This window comes from Apostichopus japonicus, chromosome 23 (assembly GCF_037975245.1).
Source record: "Apostichopus japonicus isolate 1M-3 chromosome 23, ASM3797524v1, whole genome shotgun sequence".
Taxonomy (NCBI): Eukaryota; Metazoa; Echinodermata; class Holothuroidea; order Aspidochirotida; family Stichopodidae; genus Apostichopus; species Apostichopus japonicus.
In genome coordinates, this window is record NC_092583.1 from 9,046,104 (window position 1) to 9,062,272 (window position 16,169).

Genomic DNA, 16,169 nt, shown 5'->3' on the forward strand with positions numbered 1-16,169 from the left:
ATTCCCATTGCTCAATCACTGGCGTAGATATTTTCGGGTCAAGTTTCACACACTTATTCCGCGTATCAAATGATCTGTGGTAAACCTCGTATTACTTAAAAATATGACCGGAGAAGCTCGTTGTAGTGTATTGCACAATCATTCCAGTTTTCTTACTTTTGGGTGAAAATAAGATAAAGAAATAAGTATAAGAGGAAGATTCCAAAGGAACCACTTTTGCAACTGTGTTAACGTACCATTCCTGTAAACTTCTTTGCAGTTGGAAAACAGATAGAACGGCTGACTCTAGAGACAAGTACCCTGCAACTGCCGATCATCAGTTATATATGAAATAGCCTACATGTGAGTGTATATAAATAATGACGTACCTCCCTCTAACAGATATCCAAAGAACCCATTAAATTATAGTTACTTTTTGTTTCTTTCTTGAGTTGGAGCTGCATTGACAACTCTCGCTATCTCGTAATACCAATATTGGTTATGCATGTGGGGTATACCTAGTATAGATGGCGACCCGGCGTTTGCTTCCTTGTCACCCCATGCAGGGGATGCCGTCCTGGGGAGGGGGTAAGAAGAGGGATGCCCCCTTCTCGTTTGAGACATTTTGTTTATGTAAGATGGATTTGATGGAAAATGGTGCTATCTTTTACAAAGACTTTAACTGATTATATCATGAACATGTGGCGACCCCCAAAGACTGGTTCTCGGGGCTGACCTCCCCCCCCCCCTTCACCACCGATGAGTACGCTGCTGGATCTATGATATTAACTTAAGGACACCTTACGTCTTTTTTTTGCTCGTTGTTATCACAATTGCCACAACATTTTCATAATTGCGCGGTTTATGCACATTAAAACAATGAAGACAAATGAAGAAAAAAAATCACATATCTGTCTCGATATAGCTGTGTTGAAAAAAGAACATATGTCAAGTATTTACACAACATTGCAATATATTGATTTCACTTTCACGGTTCATTATTTTAATGACCGTTTTCTACATGTTGCCACTGCGGTACAACATTACGTTAAGACCACGTCTTTCTTTGCACACGACACCATGTGATTTAAAGTTAGACGCAAGCGCAATGGTTATCACATCCCATGAGTACTATAAAACAGCTTATATCCAATTTGAAGGAACGATATTGACATTAATTGTCATCTACAACTGATTTAGGATGTTTCTCGTCACCTTCCTCGTCGCTGTCCTGACGAGTTTTGCAGCCGCAAAGGATTATTCAGGGTAAGAATTTCAAAACTTCATGTTTGTAACGTATGTTTTGATTGTATGAGTTATTAACAAACTCACTTGAAAAAATATATAATTGTGTCCCATGTTTTGCTTAACGGCTACTCAGTGGAATAAGGTGATATCTAAATTATTCTAGACTGTAAAAACGTTATAAATATGTAAAAGGAACATTCATATTTGTAGCATAAATATATTTTTATCCATAGTTCAATAGTCTATTGGACTATGGAAGTAGTGTCAGTAGTGTGCAATATTTGCACGTTGGCAAAATCATATTCTGAAAATATATGTTTCTTAGCAACAACTTGAATTATTTTCAGGTTCTCCCTGTTTATAGCCCCTTTTATAGGCAAGCCCTACTGACTAAATACGTTTCTGGCTGTTGTTGCTAGTAAGATACATTATCGAGGGGGAAGGGGTACGTATCGGTGAACAATAGAAGGGCACGTATATCATTTCGCCACTGCTATGGTAAAAAATCAGTTCAATATACCGAGTTGTCAAGGCGACTTAACCAAAATCCGAGAAAATGGTTCCTTCTACTTAAGGCCATGGTCTTCAAAGTGGGGATCCCATTTTAGTGCAATAATATTGCCAATTGCAGTGGAAAAATCATAAAAATGTTAAACCTTGAACATAAATACTTCAAAAAATTGCGATATGCTACATTTGCATACTGTATACCAACAAAATTGCATGAAATCAATGATCAAATGTGGATGAGTCTCATATTATTTTGATTTGTTTATATTCTTGGGTGACGGGAGGGGGGGGGGGGGAATACTTTTTGCGGGGTTAAATGCAAATCCCAGTTACTCACAAACATTGAGGAGATTGGGAAGTCTGGTGAAATCAGGAAAGTCCGCCGAACAGAAAAATCCGTAGGAGAAGCAAACAAATCTCTGGTTTTCAAAAGCCGGTTAACAACCCAAATAATTACAATAAAAACAATTAAACTGTAAACCAAGTAACCGTCAAATTAGAACAGGTGAAACTTATTAAAAAATCACAATTTTAGAAACCTGCTCAGAACTTTGGAATGCGTACCCATCTTTACTGTTTATAAGCAATAAGGCCTAATTGAAGCTGAATGCGATCATATAATGAATAAATCCTATCACTTATCTACTGTTCATAAATCTCCCGTAAAAACTTTTCCCGTGTATGCTTCAAAAATCTATTTCACATACGTGTACTCATACATACTTTGCGTGTTTGATTATTTTACAATTATATATCGATGAACGCATCAAATAGATAAACTTACACTTTTCCTAAAAGCAGCTTCGAAAAGCAGATGAAACATAGTTGTATATGCAATGCTATACACTTGATGTGTTCGATGATTTAAGTGTGTGTTTCTTTGCCGTTCTATAGTAAGTTAAAATAAAACATTATTTGTGTAACAATATGAGATATACGTATGAATACCCGCCTAACATGTAACCTTTTTAGTTTTTGTGTGTTCGATATCATCAGCAAATAGACGGATGGAAACATCTGCAATCGCTCTTTGAATATCATTTGCATAGCTTACATTGCGGGCTGAAACAGTCTCTAAAGATTCACTGCAACGCTGTAAGTGCCAATGACTGTAAATAACATCATTGAACAGCAAGAACACCTTGTGAAATATCAAAGTTAAAAAATAGTTAAGATAATAATTATAAGGAAATCAGCTTATACAATGTAGATTTTAAGTTAATTTCAGCACCGACGGAATTAAGCGCCTTAAAGGCAGCTGCTTTTAGCATGAAATTTGCCAGATGAGAAACTTTAGTCGAACCCTACATACTAACATACAACATACAGCATTAATGTTAGTATGATTGAACATGCAACCCTTAAAATATTATCCGAAGCAAAAATTTTATATGGGACAAAAGGTTTAAGTTGTATATATAAATAAATATAAATATATATATATATATATATATATATATATATATATATAAATATATATATATATATATATATATATTTATATATATATATATATATATATATATATATATATATATATATATATATACACACACACATACATGCATATACACGTTTAACTTTTATTGCAGACACAAAGTCATTCGCGTTATCCCACGAGAAGAATCGGCACTTCATAATCTCCATGGCTTAGCAGGAGAGGTAAGTAAAGTATACCTGTTAGTAATTGTACAGTACCAACAACAGACTATTCTTGCCCAAACAATGCTGATAAGGAAACTGAAGAGGGTGGTTTGTGTAGTGTGTGTGTGAGTTACGGCAGTATAGGGGGTGGGGGTCAGGTTTGGAGGTTAAGAATCCTACATTCTATAGGTTATATTAATCTGTAACGTAATTGTTAAATGTTCGTTCTGGTTGTAACTTTCTTTATTACCTATGGCAGATCCTGGATTTGTCCAAGGGTATGGGAGGATGGTGTTGGGGGAGTTGTACTACATGTACTACATAAAGACATTATACAACCTATATAAGAAAACATCGGTAACGTGGAAGAAAATCATTTGTGCGAGGCGTGCTAAAAGTCCAACCACTGCGTATGCCGTACTTGTTATGATCAAACTAAGTTTATAACAGGCTTATGTTTTGTGAAAACATGTTCAAAGGGGGCTAGCTGCTTGCCTGCATAGACCTGACACGGGCACTGTATATCTTCATTCACGGTACCATAACTTCATTTCATAAACTTTGAAAAGTACACATTTCTGCCTATTGTTCAGTTGTAATAATTTTATGGGTTTTTGAGTACTTGCTGGCTAGGGCTTAATATACACGAAGCGGTTGTTCAACCCCTCCCCCTACCCCCCGTCCTTCTTTGGATATTGATTGTCGGCGTCTGGTATTTGGAGTTTCTTTCTATGATTTTTTTAGATATGACTTGGACCTATGAACATTTTTACTTTTGCATGAGTTTTAACTGTAACTTAATGTCATGTGTATTGCGTTTTCTATTTTAAGCTTCTTCTTCAACCTGAAGACACATTTTTTTGAGTATTGACTGTATTTTTCGTGTTTTGTTGTTCTATTAATTGACTTTAGATGTTTACTTTACTACATTTAATAATGGAAGAAGTGTTCACTCTAAGCACATAGCATAACAATTCTCGAATACACATTTTATCTTCTGTTTATCAAAAATGATCACTATTTCTGTTGGTTTATCGATAAGTTTCTCTCATTTTCAAGTTTGACTTCTGGCAAGAATCCAGAGAGGTTGGTTCAACCGCTGATATTATGGTGTCAGCCGAAGACCATCCTTGGTTAGCATCAGAGTTGGAGGAACGTGGCTATGACGTCATGACGATGATTGATGACGTACAACCTCTATTTGACCTCCAAAAGATACCCTCTACATCCGCTTCCTTTGACTACGACAGTTATCATAATTTGGATGACGTAAGGAGTCATTGTTATTTTATTGTTTTTATTATTATATATTTTTATTGTTTTGATGCTTATTATTGCGTTCTCATTTTAAAGAAATTATATTTCGATGGCTTAAAACTTGCTAGATATGCTACCATGGCCACTTAAACGGACAATTTTTGACTACGACAGTTATCATAATTTGGATGACGTAAGGAGTCATTGTTATTTTATTGTTTTTATTATTATATATTTTTATTGTTTTGATGCTTATTATTGCGTTCTCATTTTAAAGAAATTATATTCCGATGGCTTAAAACTTGCTAGATATGTTACCATGGCCACTTAAACGGACAATTTTTGACTACGACAGTTATCATAATTTGGATGACGTAAGGAGTCATTGTTATTTTATTGTTTTTATTATTATATATTTTTATTGTTTTGATGCTTATTATTGCGTTCTCATTTTAAAGAAATTATATTTCGATGGCTTAAAACTTGCTAGATATGTTACCATGGCCACTTAAATGGACAATTTTGAAGGCAGCAGGTTTACATGTTGTTCATTGCTTTGTGTTCACATTGTTGCCATGGTGATTTAATTGAATCTAGTGCAGACGTTTACCTAATATTGATTACCACTGCGATATTCATTTACTTGTTGGTTCACTTTACTACGGTAGTCCTTAAGGGACAGACGAATTGTAGACTTACCGTACGTGTTATACAAAACGACAATACGTCGAAAATATGTTGTCGAGTAATTTGTCAACTTGACAAATGTCGAGTATTATTGACGTAACGCAGAAACTTGACAATTTGACGTCACGTTAGCGTAACATGTCAACTTGATGTTAAAATAAGGCTTTAGTTGTCCTGGCTATATAATGTGCAACCTTTCGTAAAAACAAGAAGAGTATAATGAAGAAAATGGCAATTTGATCTGATATGTAATAATAAAATTAATTAATTAAATTTTGGAATGAACGTAAGATAAAGCTAAGCTTACCTACATGTACAACCTTGGTTTATTTCATGATCTTGTCTTGATATAAAATGACGAAGTAGAAGGTAACTAAGCATATATTTCTTTATGATTATCAGGTCAAATACCAGGCTGGACAAAATCTTTGTTGTTATCATTGATAGCTAAAATATAAAAATTAAAACATCAGTTTAAACAATTCCTGATACTTGTTTTCAATATTCTGTAGTAACAACTTCAAACAACATAACCCCCACAAAAAATGTAAGTGAAATCAATATGATCTACTTTCGCCATATACTAAGCGCAAAGCGATGCGTAACATACATCAGGAATTTTAATATGTAAATATTTGCTGTTCTCTTTTTTTACTAACTAAAATATTAATGATATATCTTCTATTGATATTTCTCAGGTAAGGATAAAGGATATTAAACTAACGTCACATTAAGTAATTTTGAATCCAATGCGCAAGTATTTTTAATGGAATACCAAATCATAAATTCTCTGTTAAAAAAGAAGGAATATATTATTTGAGGAAAAATTAAAACAGATAGTGTGTCATATTGATACGCTTTGTTTCAGCAAACATATACAAATGGTAGAAAATACCCAATTCTGCGAAATCTATACTCACTTTGTTATGTCTGCTTTTGATTCTGTTCTTTTGTTAGACTGTCTGAAATATCACTTGCTTGTATATATGATGTATGCGTGATTAACGATAAGATGCGTATAAACAAACATCCAGGTTGATTTAATTTATCTATACAGTGATGTGATTTTGTTATTTTAACAAGAGAAGAAATGTCACTTATTTTCGACAATGTGTTTTACCGGTAAATGTATTTTTTCCCCTCCGTTTTATTGATCGTTTTCCGTCAATGTGAACAGAAATTTGCCGGTATATGTCAATGCGATTGTACAAACACAATACCAGTCACGTTTTTCTTTATAAATTTTATTAATGTTTATCGAAAATAATCCGTAGGTTTAAAGAAATATGTTGTGATCAACCTTATGGATAATGTAAACGTAGGATGAAAATTCCATTATTATGATTATTTGTGAATATTTTATAATATAATTTGAGAGGAACAAGAAATATTATCACAAAACAAACTGTTTTCACTGAACCATATAGCACGAAGGAAAATATTTTGGTACTGATTTTACGCCCAATGAACATTGACTACTGTACCTAAATGTGTATTTCTCTAAACTACTGGCTCGTTCTCTAATGTAAAACGTTGCAGCCATGTTTTGTGGATTTGTTGTTTTTCCTAGCACTTCATGTAAAGCCATATTATCCATGCTTACAAGATTTGATTGATTTTTATTTTCATCGCATATGTTAGATCAACGCGTGGATGACGGATTTTGTTGCTGAGTACAATGAATTTGCAGAATTAGAGGCATTTGCTAAGACGTATGAGGGAAGATCCGTGAACAAAATAAAGGTAAATTGAAATTAAATAAATTTAAAAGCAAGAAGTAATCCATATTTCATGGCCGTTAGGACAGAATGAATATAAATACTAAAAGGAAAAATTCACAACAAGAGAAAACAATTATTTTTACTGAAGCAGCGAGTCAATGTAACATGATTTTTTTATCTGAGATAACTGTGTGAATGATGTCAGGACAATTTGCGTCTGGCGTAAAAGGTAGCGGGCATTGGACTTTTCGGGGTTGGAGATTTCTCCACCTTTCCCGCTGATTATGTTGCCTATGTAACTGGATTAAGATTACAGACATTTTATTGGTCGATAAAACCAACTGCTGGTCATGATAAGCGGACTAAATGTCGATGAGGTTTTTTTTTATATTCAAATCCATCATTAGTATTGAATGGTTCAACTATTTAAGAACTTGCAGATCAAGGAAACATATTACGTTACTTTTGTGAAGTTGTGACACGCCCTTTCCTTGTGTCCTGATTTATTCAATTTGGTTTTTATTTCAATTCCATTTCCTACTTGAACATGTTTTCCTACTTTACATGTACTCGCAAGGTGTTGTTTCGTGTAACATACTTAAAAAATGATGAATTTATATTACAAATCATAAGCAAATTATGATTACATGATGATAAATGATAATAAACGAAGGAACAAAAATGTGATTAAATGTTATTAGTGCGCTCATCTTGTGTCACATCCCTTTTGGCTGACCAGACTTCAATGTTTACAGTATCTTTTTTAAATCATATTTTCTTAAACTTTTTTGAAAATTCTCTGAAATTACGTATTTTTAAATCATTATTTTTTTACTTTATTCATTTTCGGTTAGTGAAAAAACCTTTGAAAGAGGTGATCAACATTACAAATTGAGTTGGTTTCACTCGAATAGGACAATGTTCTGTACTTTCATGTCCCGTTTCAAAGCAATCGTTGTGACAGTATGAATGTCATGATTCTATCAGATAAAGGTTAGGAACTGTTTGTACTGTCAGTAATAGTGTTTTGGAGCATGGTATGGGAGGACAGCATAGAGTAGTAATAGCAGTAGGAAATTGTCCAAACTGGCTGAAATTTTCATGAAAGTAGACTCATCGTTGTCTTTGAATCTCCATCCCGTTACGAGCCTTCAATGTGTTACAGTAGTCACCGCAAACTCTCTGAAATTACGTAGCCGTAATTTCCCATATTTCCTCTATTTTTAAGTCATTTTGTGTTTACTTTATTCGTTCTGTTAGCTCTCCTCGGATTTGTCTGATCAATCGAAGCCAGTATTTTTCATCATTGGTGGTACGCATGCGCGAGAATGGATTACGCCAGCTACTATGATGTACACTGCCAAGTTTGTAAGTTTAGAACCTCTTTCCACCTGTTTTATGTCTTTCAATTAGGTGTAATGTTAGAGAGTAGGCAGCTGCTCGTATGCGGTGCATTCCCCCCAGTTTTATCTCAAATGTTTACTATCTCTCTTAACACTTTTAGACAATATTGTCAGTTCAACAGCAGTTACGTGTTATTGTATACCAGCCAGAGTTGGCCCTGCTGTTTCGCGTTTTGGATTCCATGTACCTCTTCACGGTTCAATCCAGACGAAGTCTAAACCAGAAACAGACTTCTTACCTATACTTTAGGATTCAACAGGCTCTTTTCTTCATTCATGAAAACCATAGTTAAAAATGTAATTACATATGTGCAACTTTCATATCAGGTTTCTTTTGTATAATGTTCGGTATAAGTTGTATTTTCCTTTTCCCTTTCTCTTAGCTAGTGGAGCAGTATGACTCATCAAAGAGAGATAATTTACTAGATATCATGGAGTTCCATATTGTTCCAGTATTCAACCAAGACGGCTACGAATATACGTGGACTAATGTAAGTGAATGGATATTTGTAAGCTCCAACGGACGATTATTTCGATTTCAATTTTTCCGCACGTTAATCATACTGCAGCCTTAGGTTTTGGGACACCAAAAATTGCTCCATCTATGCTATATGTTAAGTTTCAAAAAATTGGCAACCATTATACACATGTATACCATTATCACATGCCAGGACAGAAAGGCTATATATATCATCCCTACCTCCCCCCTCTTCTTTATTGTCCCTCGTGGAACGCGCGGATACTTTTGTCACGCAATTGTGATTTTGGTCCATATTTTAGTCTTGTCTTTGAAGTTTAATTTATTTTATGGATTGGTATAATTAGGTGAGCAGAAAAAACATTCATTATGAATATTGTTCTTTCACACAATTTTAGGACAGAATGTGGCGCAAGACCAGATCTCCCTCCTCGTTTAGATGCGACGGAACTGATCCTAACAGGAACTTTGATTGTCAATGGGGAAGTGAGTATCAAATTAAGTAACCATAGCAACATCGACGCTACGTATGCTTGTGTCATCGTTTATTGGTTATTAAAAGTTCTTTAGAGTCAATTTCTGCTTCTTTTTATTTGGTCACTTTATCAGACTATCTGACATCCGATTTGGAAACATTCGTAGCCCTGACATAATGTTACTTATTATTTTATTTATAACACTTAAATTTACTTGTAATTGAAGAACATATTGTACACAAACTTTGTTGAATCCATTTGTACCCAGCATTCCAAACAATGTTGTCACTTTACGTCGAATAATATATTATTAGTTTAGACGCTACCTCAAGGTAGAGGTAAATAAAGATTTACTCTAAAACACACCATTTCACTCTATAGGAAATCTCTATCTTAGAATCTCTGACACCCCCTTCCTGGTTTATTAAGCCCCCTTCTCAAACCATACTATACTTCTCTTCAAGCCTGCAGCCAAGAATTCTAAGTTGAGGCACCAACAATTTAAAAAGGTGACTTGCGAAGTTTTGCGTCCACGTGGTGGTATGTGAGGGGGAACCTTAGTTTGAATGGGGGTACACCACCCCACACACAACCCATACCCCCTACCTCCCTACCTCACGGCTGCGACACAGCATGTCTTCGAGCATGCTTCTTTTCAATCTATTAGGAAACGATATGTACGATTATATTTTATTTTCCTCTTGTTTTGTGTTTAAGCTGGGGGCTCCAGTAGTTCCCCCTGTTCAGATACCTACATGGGAACCAAGCCAGCCTCTGAGATTAAAGTCTCCAACTTGCAGAACCACATTCTCTCTATCAAAGATCGAGTAAAGATATTCATGGACGTCCATGCTTACAGCCAGTACTGGATGTACCCTTATGGGTATTCAACCGAACTACCTGAAGATAACGATGATTTAGTAAGAAATTTGAAATATGTTCCTGGATCTATTTCATATTATATGTGAGGGTGCTGAGGGAAGGGATAGAGGGGGGGGATAAATGATGTGAGACCCCCAGTATCGTTTTCATAAAGGATAACTGTTAGCATGCAAAAGGAGAAAACTTAGTAATTGAAGAGTATACCATTTGATGTTACGTGGTGACATGTCAGGAAATACATGTCATGCCGCTGCTATTTAAAGGAAGAAATAGACTAACGTGCTTTAGGTATACAGATAAAGGCCTATACTAGTCAAATCACAAGCAATACCAATGAAAACAAAAAGAAAATGCATTTTCATCACGTGAAGTAGTAGCAATAATTTTCCAACAAAAACCCCTCAAATAGAGCAAGCTTTATTACTTAGCATAAGAAACGTGTGATTTGTATGATATTCATTGTCTCGATGGCACAATTAGTGGCTGCCTATTCTCTAACGTAAAAAATCGGATAAAACAAACACCAAGAAAACACTGCAGACCGCTCGTCTGTAATAAAGACCCTCTTCATTTCTCTTACCAACTCTTCTGTTTTATCTCTCGCTCTTTTCTTCTCTTATATCCTCAGTTCTTGGAATTTTGTACAAACAATATTGATTTCATTATATCCAATTTTCATTCAATTCGTTCTTTTCTTCCCCACCCAACAGTATGGTGCTTCCAGCCGTCCAGGCTATCCGTGCTACCCATGGAAAATGGTTCCAATACGGCAGCATTGCTAATGTGATATGTAAGTAAAGAGAATGATGCGTGCCGGTACGGTTTATACTTTAAACACAGTACAATTGTTCCAATAGAAGTTCATTATTTATGAGGTTTCAAAAACATTTATGGAATGTATCAGATTGATCTTTTGGTGGCATGTTGATGCGTGTATCCTGCTTGTAGATACCACAGTGACTGATACAGTGGCGCAACACCAAACTATTTAAAAATTGCATCTTTTCTAGCAAAAGACATGAAAAAAACCCTGTTTCTTTGATAGTGTCGCTTAGTCTTTGATTTTGCCAATTAACCCCTTGATTTGAACAATCGTAATGTGTAGTAGCTTGAACTGGGTGAAATATACACACATATCTAGAGGACATCAGAGGAAAGATGAAAAAGGAATACACCTATGTTTGTGTTTGTTTTTGTTTTCGCGTTCCAGATGTGGCAAGTGGTTCGTCAGTGGACTGGGCCTATGATGTAGCAGGCATTAAACATTCATACGCTCTTGAGTTGAGAGACAGGGGTCAGTACGGGTTTGCTCTCCCCGCGGATCAGATTCAACCCTCGGCTGAAGAATTCTTCGCTGGTGCAGAAGCTATGGTCAGATATTTAAAGATAGGCAATGACCTATGATCATAAGCATATGCTATTGAATACTCTTAAGAACACACAATAATAGGATTGATATGACAAATAAAGAAAACTATGATGCATAAATGAATTTAGGAGGCATATAATGCAAGGTATAGGAACATAATGATAAAGCGCTATGATCTAGATGGAATAGCGCTATATAAATATTAATTGTTATGTTATGTTATGTTAATGATATAATTCAGCAGTGAGTATAAATAGCTCGCAGTCGGCTTTGTCGGGGGGGGGGGGGGAGGGAATCTTCATTGGAAAAAATGTAGCATTTCGTTCTACTCCAAGCTATCTCCGCCATTCTACCAATACTTGCAATTCCACTAACATATATACCAACGGTCTTCTCATGTACGTCAAATGATGGTGCTGCGGTTACTGTAAATACCTACCAGTGTTGATCATATATTTATCTATTTAAGAAATATTTAAAGAAATGTATCTCATCATGTATTTGAATTGAGTACAGTATCTGGATTAAAATAAGAGACATAGACAACTAGCAATAATTTGTTATTTATTTTCGAGCTAAATGCAAAAGAGTCATATCCATATGTTTGTTTTTTATAATCTAGTGGTGTACGTAATGAAGGCCAACTCAGTTAAAGGACCGGACTAGAAAAGCTTACTAGCTTCCTCTGGTTCTTTTTTCTTTCGTTTTCATATTTACGTTTATTGTTAATTTTCATTTAATTTTGACTAAAAGCTGTCATAAGAAGTCATCTTTATCGATGGTTTGTCACAAACGCGCATGCGTTGTCGTCCAACTGTTTTGGTCTGATTAACATATTGGCTAGTTAGATTATGCGTCGTTGTTTTTTACGTCAACCAAGTAGATCTAACTGACATGTCCTAACTCTGAACTGTGTGCCAAAACCTGGATATTCGATATGAGCTTATTTTGCGGCTTAATCTTAGTTAATTTGTGTTCATCGCAGTTGAAAAGGAAACCGCCCACCGGATAAAAGTCTTTTTCAATTATACCGTTCCAAAATTGTACGTGATTTGTTGTAATTGTTATTGTTCATTTTTTTTTAAGAATAAACTGTTATGAAGTGTTTATTTTTTTGGTGAATAATTTATTCTGCGTTACTGTCATTTAGGACTGGAAACGTTAAGGTCATGGATCGCATTTTCCTCATTTTTATTGTGCTTTCAATGCAAGTTAAGTTCCCGATGAAGAGGTTTCCAACTATCTAACGGGGAGGGATTAGTGGAATTAAACACCCCCCCCCCCTCTCTATCTCCCTTTCTGAACTCACTTCAACTAATTCCCTTCCCCCGTCCTATGTTCTCCTTAAAACTTCCTTATGTCTTACCCTTCCTTTCTCATTCCCTGCCCTCTTTTCATCCGGTTCTTCCCCTACTAATTGCTATGATATATTTAGTTATTCAGACATCTACCGGCTGACATAATCGACGATAAACGAATGGAAACGTACGGTGTTATGGAGTTGGAGGGGAAGTAAATAAAATATTTTAAATGTACCTGAAAGTAGAGTGAAGTATAGAAGAGGAAAGAAAAATTGCCAGGATTATTAAGTTTACTGTGAAATTATTTGGACTCCACCCCTAACCCCCCCCCCAAAAAAAAAACAACAACAAAAAACCAAATAAGCCAATGTTATGCGGAAACTATTGTCTGTGTTTGAATGGGAATGTACCACCTCCCACAAACTCTGTATTCGCGTCCCAGGTCCTCCTGGGCCCGGAGGAGTGATCTGACATCCGACTAAAAATGGCGATGGAGGACATGTCCCCCTTCACCCGCCTCCTTGCGGACGCCATTGAAATCAGGTGGCTATAGGAATGCTAATATCAATGAAACTTCAACAAAAAAAACTGTATTTATTAAGAGCAATCGTTCTATAATAATGTTAACGAAAATAACAACAGAGGTTTTAAAGAATCTTACACGAGATATGAAGAAAGAGTTCTGTTTAAACATATCCAAATATATACCATAAAGAGAACTACTGTACCAAAAATATTCATATTTTGATTATATGTAAACGGTATTTTATATCTTTATTATCTTACATATAAAATCTTTTCGGATATATCTAGTACCATAACACTCTACAGAAAAAAAAAACAGAAAATGTTCAAGTCATGGCCTTCCACCTTTGATTACAACTCAGTAGTGGTAATGGTATTCCACATTTGATTAGAATGCGGTACTCGTAATATTAATGGCCTTCCACCTTTTAATTACAATTCAGTACTCGCAATGAAGAAATAAAGCAGCATTATCGACAACAGTTGCCATGAAAGTGCCACATGTAACTGGAAACCTGAAAAAGAAAACAAACGCAAAAGTTAGTCCTTAGTCCCATCTGTATTAAATAATTCAGATGTGGCATCTTTTACGACACATGATCTCACTGTGATATATCAGTAACTATATGCAGTGTCAGCAATGAACTGCATAGATTTTCCGTTTCTTATTATCTTCTTTTATATATGTTTTATATTTATTAGTAAATAATGAGGCCGCTACCAGGGCCCTGCCAAGCCCCCCCTCCCCCACCCCCTTAGAGTGAGTGAGTCCGTAAGCACAGTGATAAGTACACCGTTACTGCATCATTTCGTGGAATATCCACCTCATACCAACAAAGCAATGTAATCAACCTACTATCTCAATCAGTTGATCGTTTAAGGGAATTGCAATGCACTATTTGTTTATAGATATTACGACTTTGGACCTCTGATGTATAACCTTATACTCTAAGGTGGCACAGCATCCAATGCTCAGGCTTCATGCGCCTACCAAGTTTCAACTTGAGGTTTAAGGGAACGTTTGCGGCATACTTTGTACACTAATATTGATGTTTGATCCCATTGGAATTTTAAAAATTAGATGTGGCGCTATAATAATTTCGTGCATGTAATTAATAATTTTTTATTCTTCGATTTATATAAGTACGGTAGCCTCTACTGTACACTGTCCTAGTCTAACGTTAATAAACACCAAAATAGAATAAAAATGTTAGCAAACTGCTTATACACTTGAGAGCCTGTGTAAGAGAATGTGTAAAAGTAAGTAAATAAAAACCATCAGATATGCTAAAGAGATTATTTAATTCCATAACTTGAGTCATACTAGAGTAGATTTCATAAAGTGTTTGGGACATTGTACGAACAATTTAAAAGTCGAGTACGAAAGTTCAAGTTTTGCTGAATGTGAACGCCAAATACAAACCCACGAGTTCGAGTGGGAAAAATGTACTCAAGAACGAGTACAGAATCGAGTATCACAAGTCTGGATTAGTAGTTACTGAGTACAAATCTTCAACTATTTGATATTTTTGTTTATTTCTTTCAACACGGTTTGATTTGCATTAAATTGCTAAATGTATATGATTGTTCGCAGCAATGGATTTTTAAAGTTTTAATCTACTTGTAGAATAGTTAACGAACAGTGGATATTGTGAAACATTTTACAACTTACCCTACATTTCTAAGTGACACTATAGTTCCTTGCAATAACTGGGAATACTGATCTGATTTCCTTTTTACCCTGCTGTTACGGCTCCGTATGTGAACTACAAAAGACACATAGTTTCGTTAGTTATCTTAGCACTACGCCTAAGCAGTTTAACGAAGCCTATATCAAAATCATCTAATTCGTACGCGTTTCTGACCTATCAGTCATATTTTAGCAGCCTATACGATAGCCTACCACAGGAGTGAATATTTCTTGTCTATTTTGGATTCATTCTCTTTATTGGAATGCGTAAAAACGAACAGATTATTAAAGTCGGTACTCTTAACTGTCGTGGGATTTCCAAAGAAGAAAAACAACTTGAATTAATTGAAGACATCACAAGATACAATCTTGACATCACCGCTGTGCAAGAAACAAAGATTAGAGGTCCAGAAGAGGTCAAACTACCAAGGTCAGATCAATCCAATTCATATACATTTTTTAAAGCAGCTTGTAGCAATTTATATCACGGTGTCGGTTTCTTTGTTAAGAGAGGAATTGATTGTGTTTTTAAAACCATATCTGATCGCCTTGCTCTGTTGACAATTTATAGAACTTATAATAATAAAGTCCACCCACTACATATTATTAATGCTTATGCCCCTACATCAGCAATAACTTATAAGAATCCTGTAGAAACCGAACAATTTTACCAAAATCTTGAAGATCTACTAAATACTGTCAATAAAAAAGAAGTGATTATATGTGGTGATTTCAATGCAAAAGTTGGCTCATCAAATCCTTTCTTTCCTAATCATATTGGAAAATACACCACTGGAAATACTAATACTAGTGGTGATTTCTTAACAGACCTAATTGTACGTAACGATCTATACTTATGTAATACTTTCTACAAACACAAACTTGAGCATATCAACACTTATACAAGTAATTTTATACCCAATAATCACAGAAACCCAATCAGGAGCCAAATTGACTATATCATAGCCCCATTAAACTTCAAAATTATTAATATTGATG

General features: G+C 35.2%; 1 protein-coding gene across 1 annotated transcript; it reads left to right on the forward strand.

The window, feature by feature from the left end:
• The first annotated feature begins 1,155 nt into the window (after positions 1 to 1,155).
• Positions 1,156 to 13,220, forward strand: LOC139964935 (carboxypeptidase B-like). Its single transcript, XM_071967022.1, has 10 exons — positions 1,156 to 1,245; positions 3,330 to 3,399; positions 4,441 to 4,650; positions 6,967 to 7,068; positions 8,307 to 8,414; positions 8,833 to 8,940; positions 9,326 to 9,413; positions 10,121 to 10,367; positions 10,996 to 11,075; positions 11,496 to 13,220. The coding sequence occupies exons 1-10, from the start codon at positions 1,181 to 1,183 to the stop codon at positions 11,687 to 11,689; spliced, it is 1,272 nt and encodes a 423-aa protein (XP_071823123.1). The 5' UTR covers positions 1,156 to 1,180; the 3' UTR covers positions 11,690 to 13,220.
• The last annotated feature ends 2,949 nt before the right edge of the window (positions 13,221 to 16,169 follow it).

Excerpts from the sequence above, each read along its gene's own strand:
- LOC139964935 (XM_071967022.1), top strand. The coding sequence starts at position 1,181 with ATGTTTCTCGTCACCTTCCTCGTCGCTGTCCTGACGAGTTTTGCAGCC. Across the intron at positions 7,069-8,306 it reads GATCCGTGAACAAAATAAAG|CTCTCCTCGGATTTGTCTGA; the intron begins GTAAATTGAAAT and ends TCGTTCTGTTAG. Across the intron at positions 11,076-11,495 it reads CAGCATTGCTAATGTGATAT|ATGTGGCAAGTGGTTCGTCA; the intron begins GTAAGTAAAGAG and ends TTCGCGTTCCAG.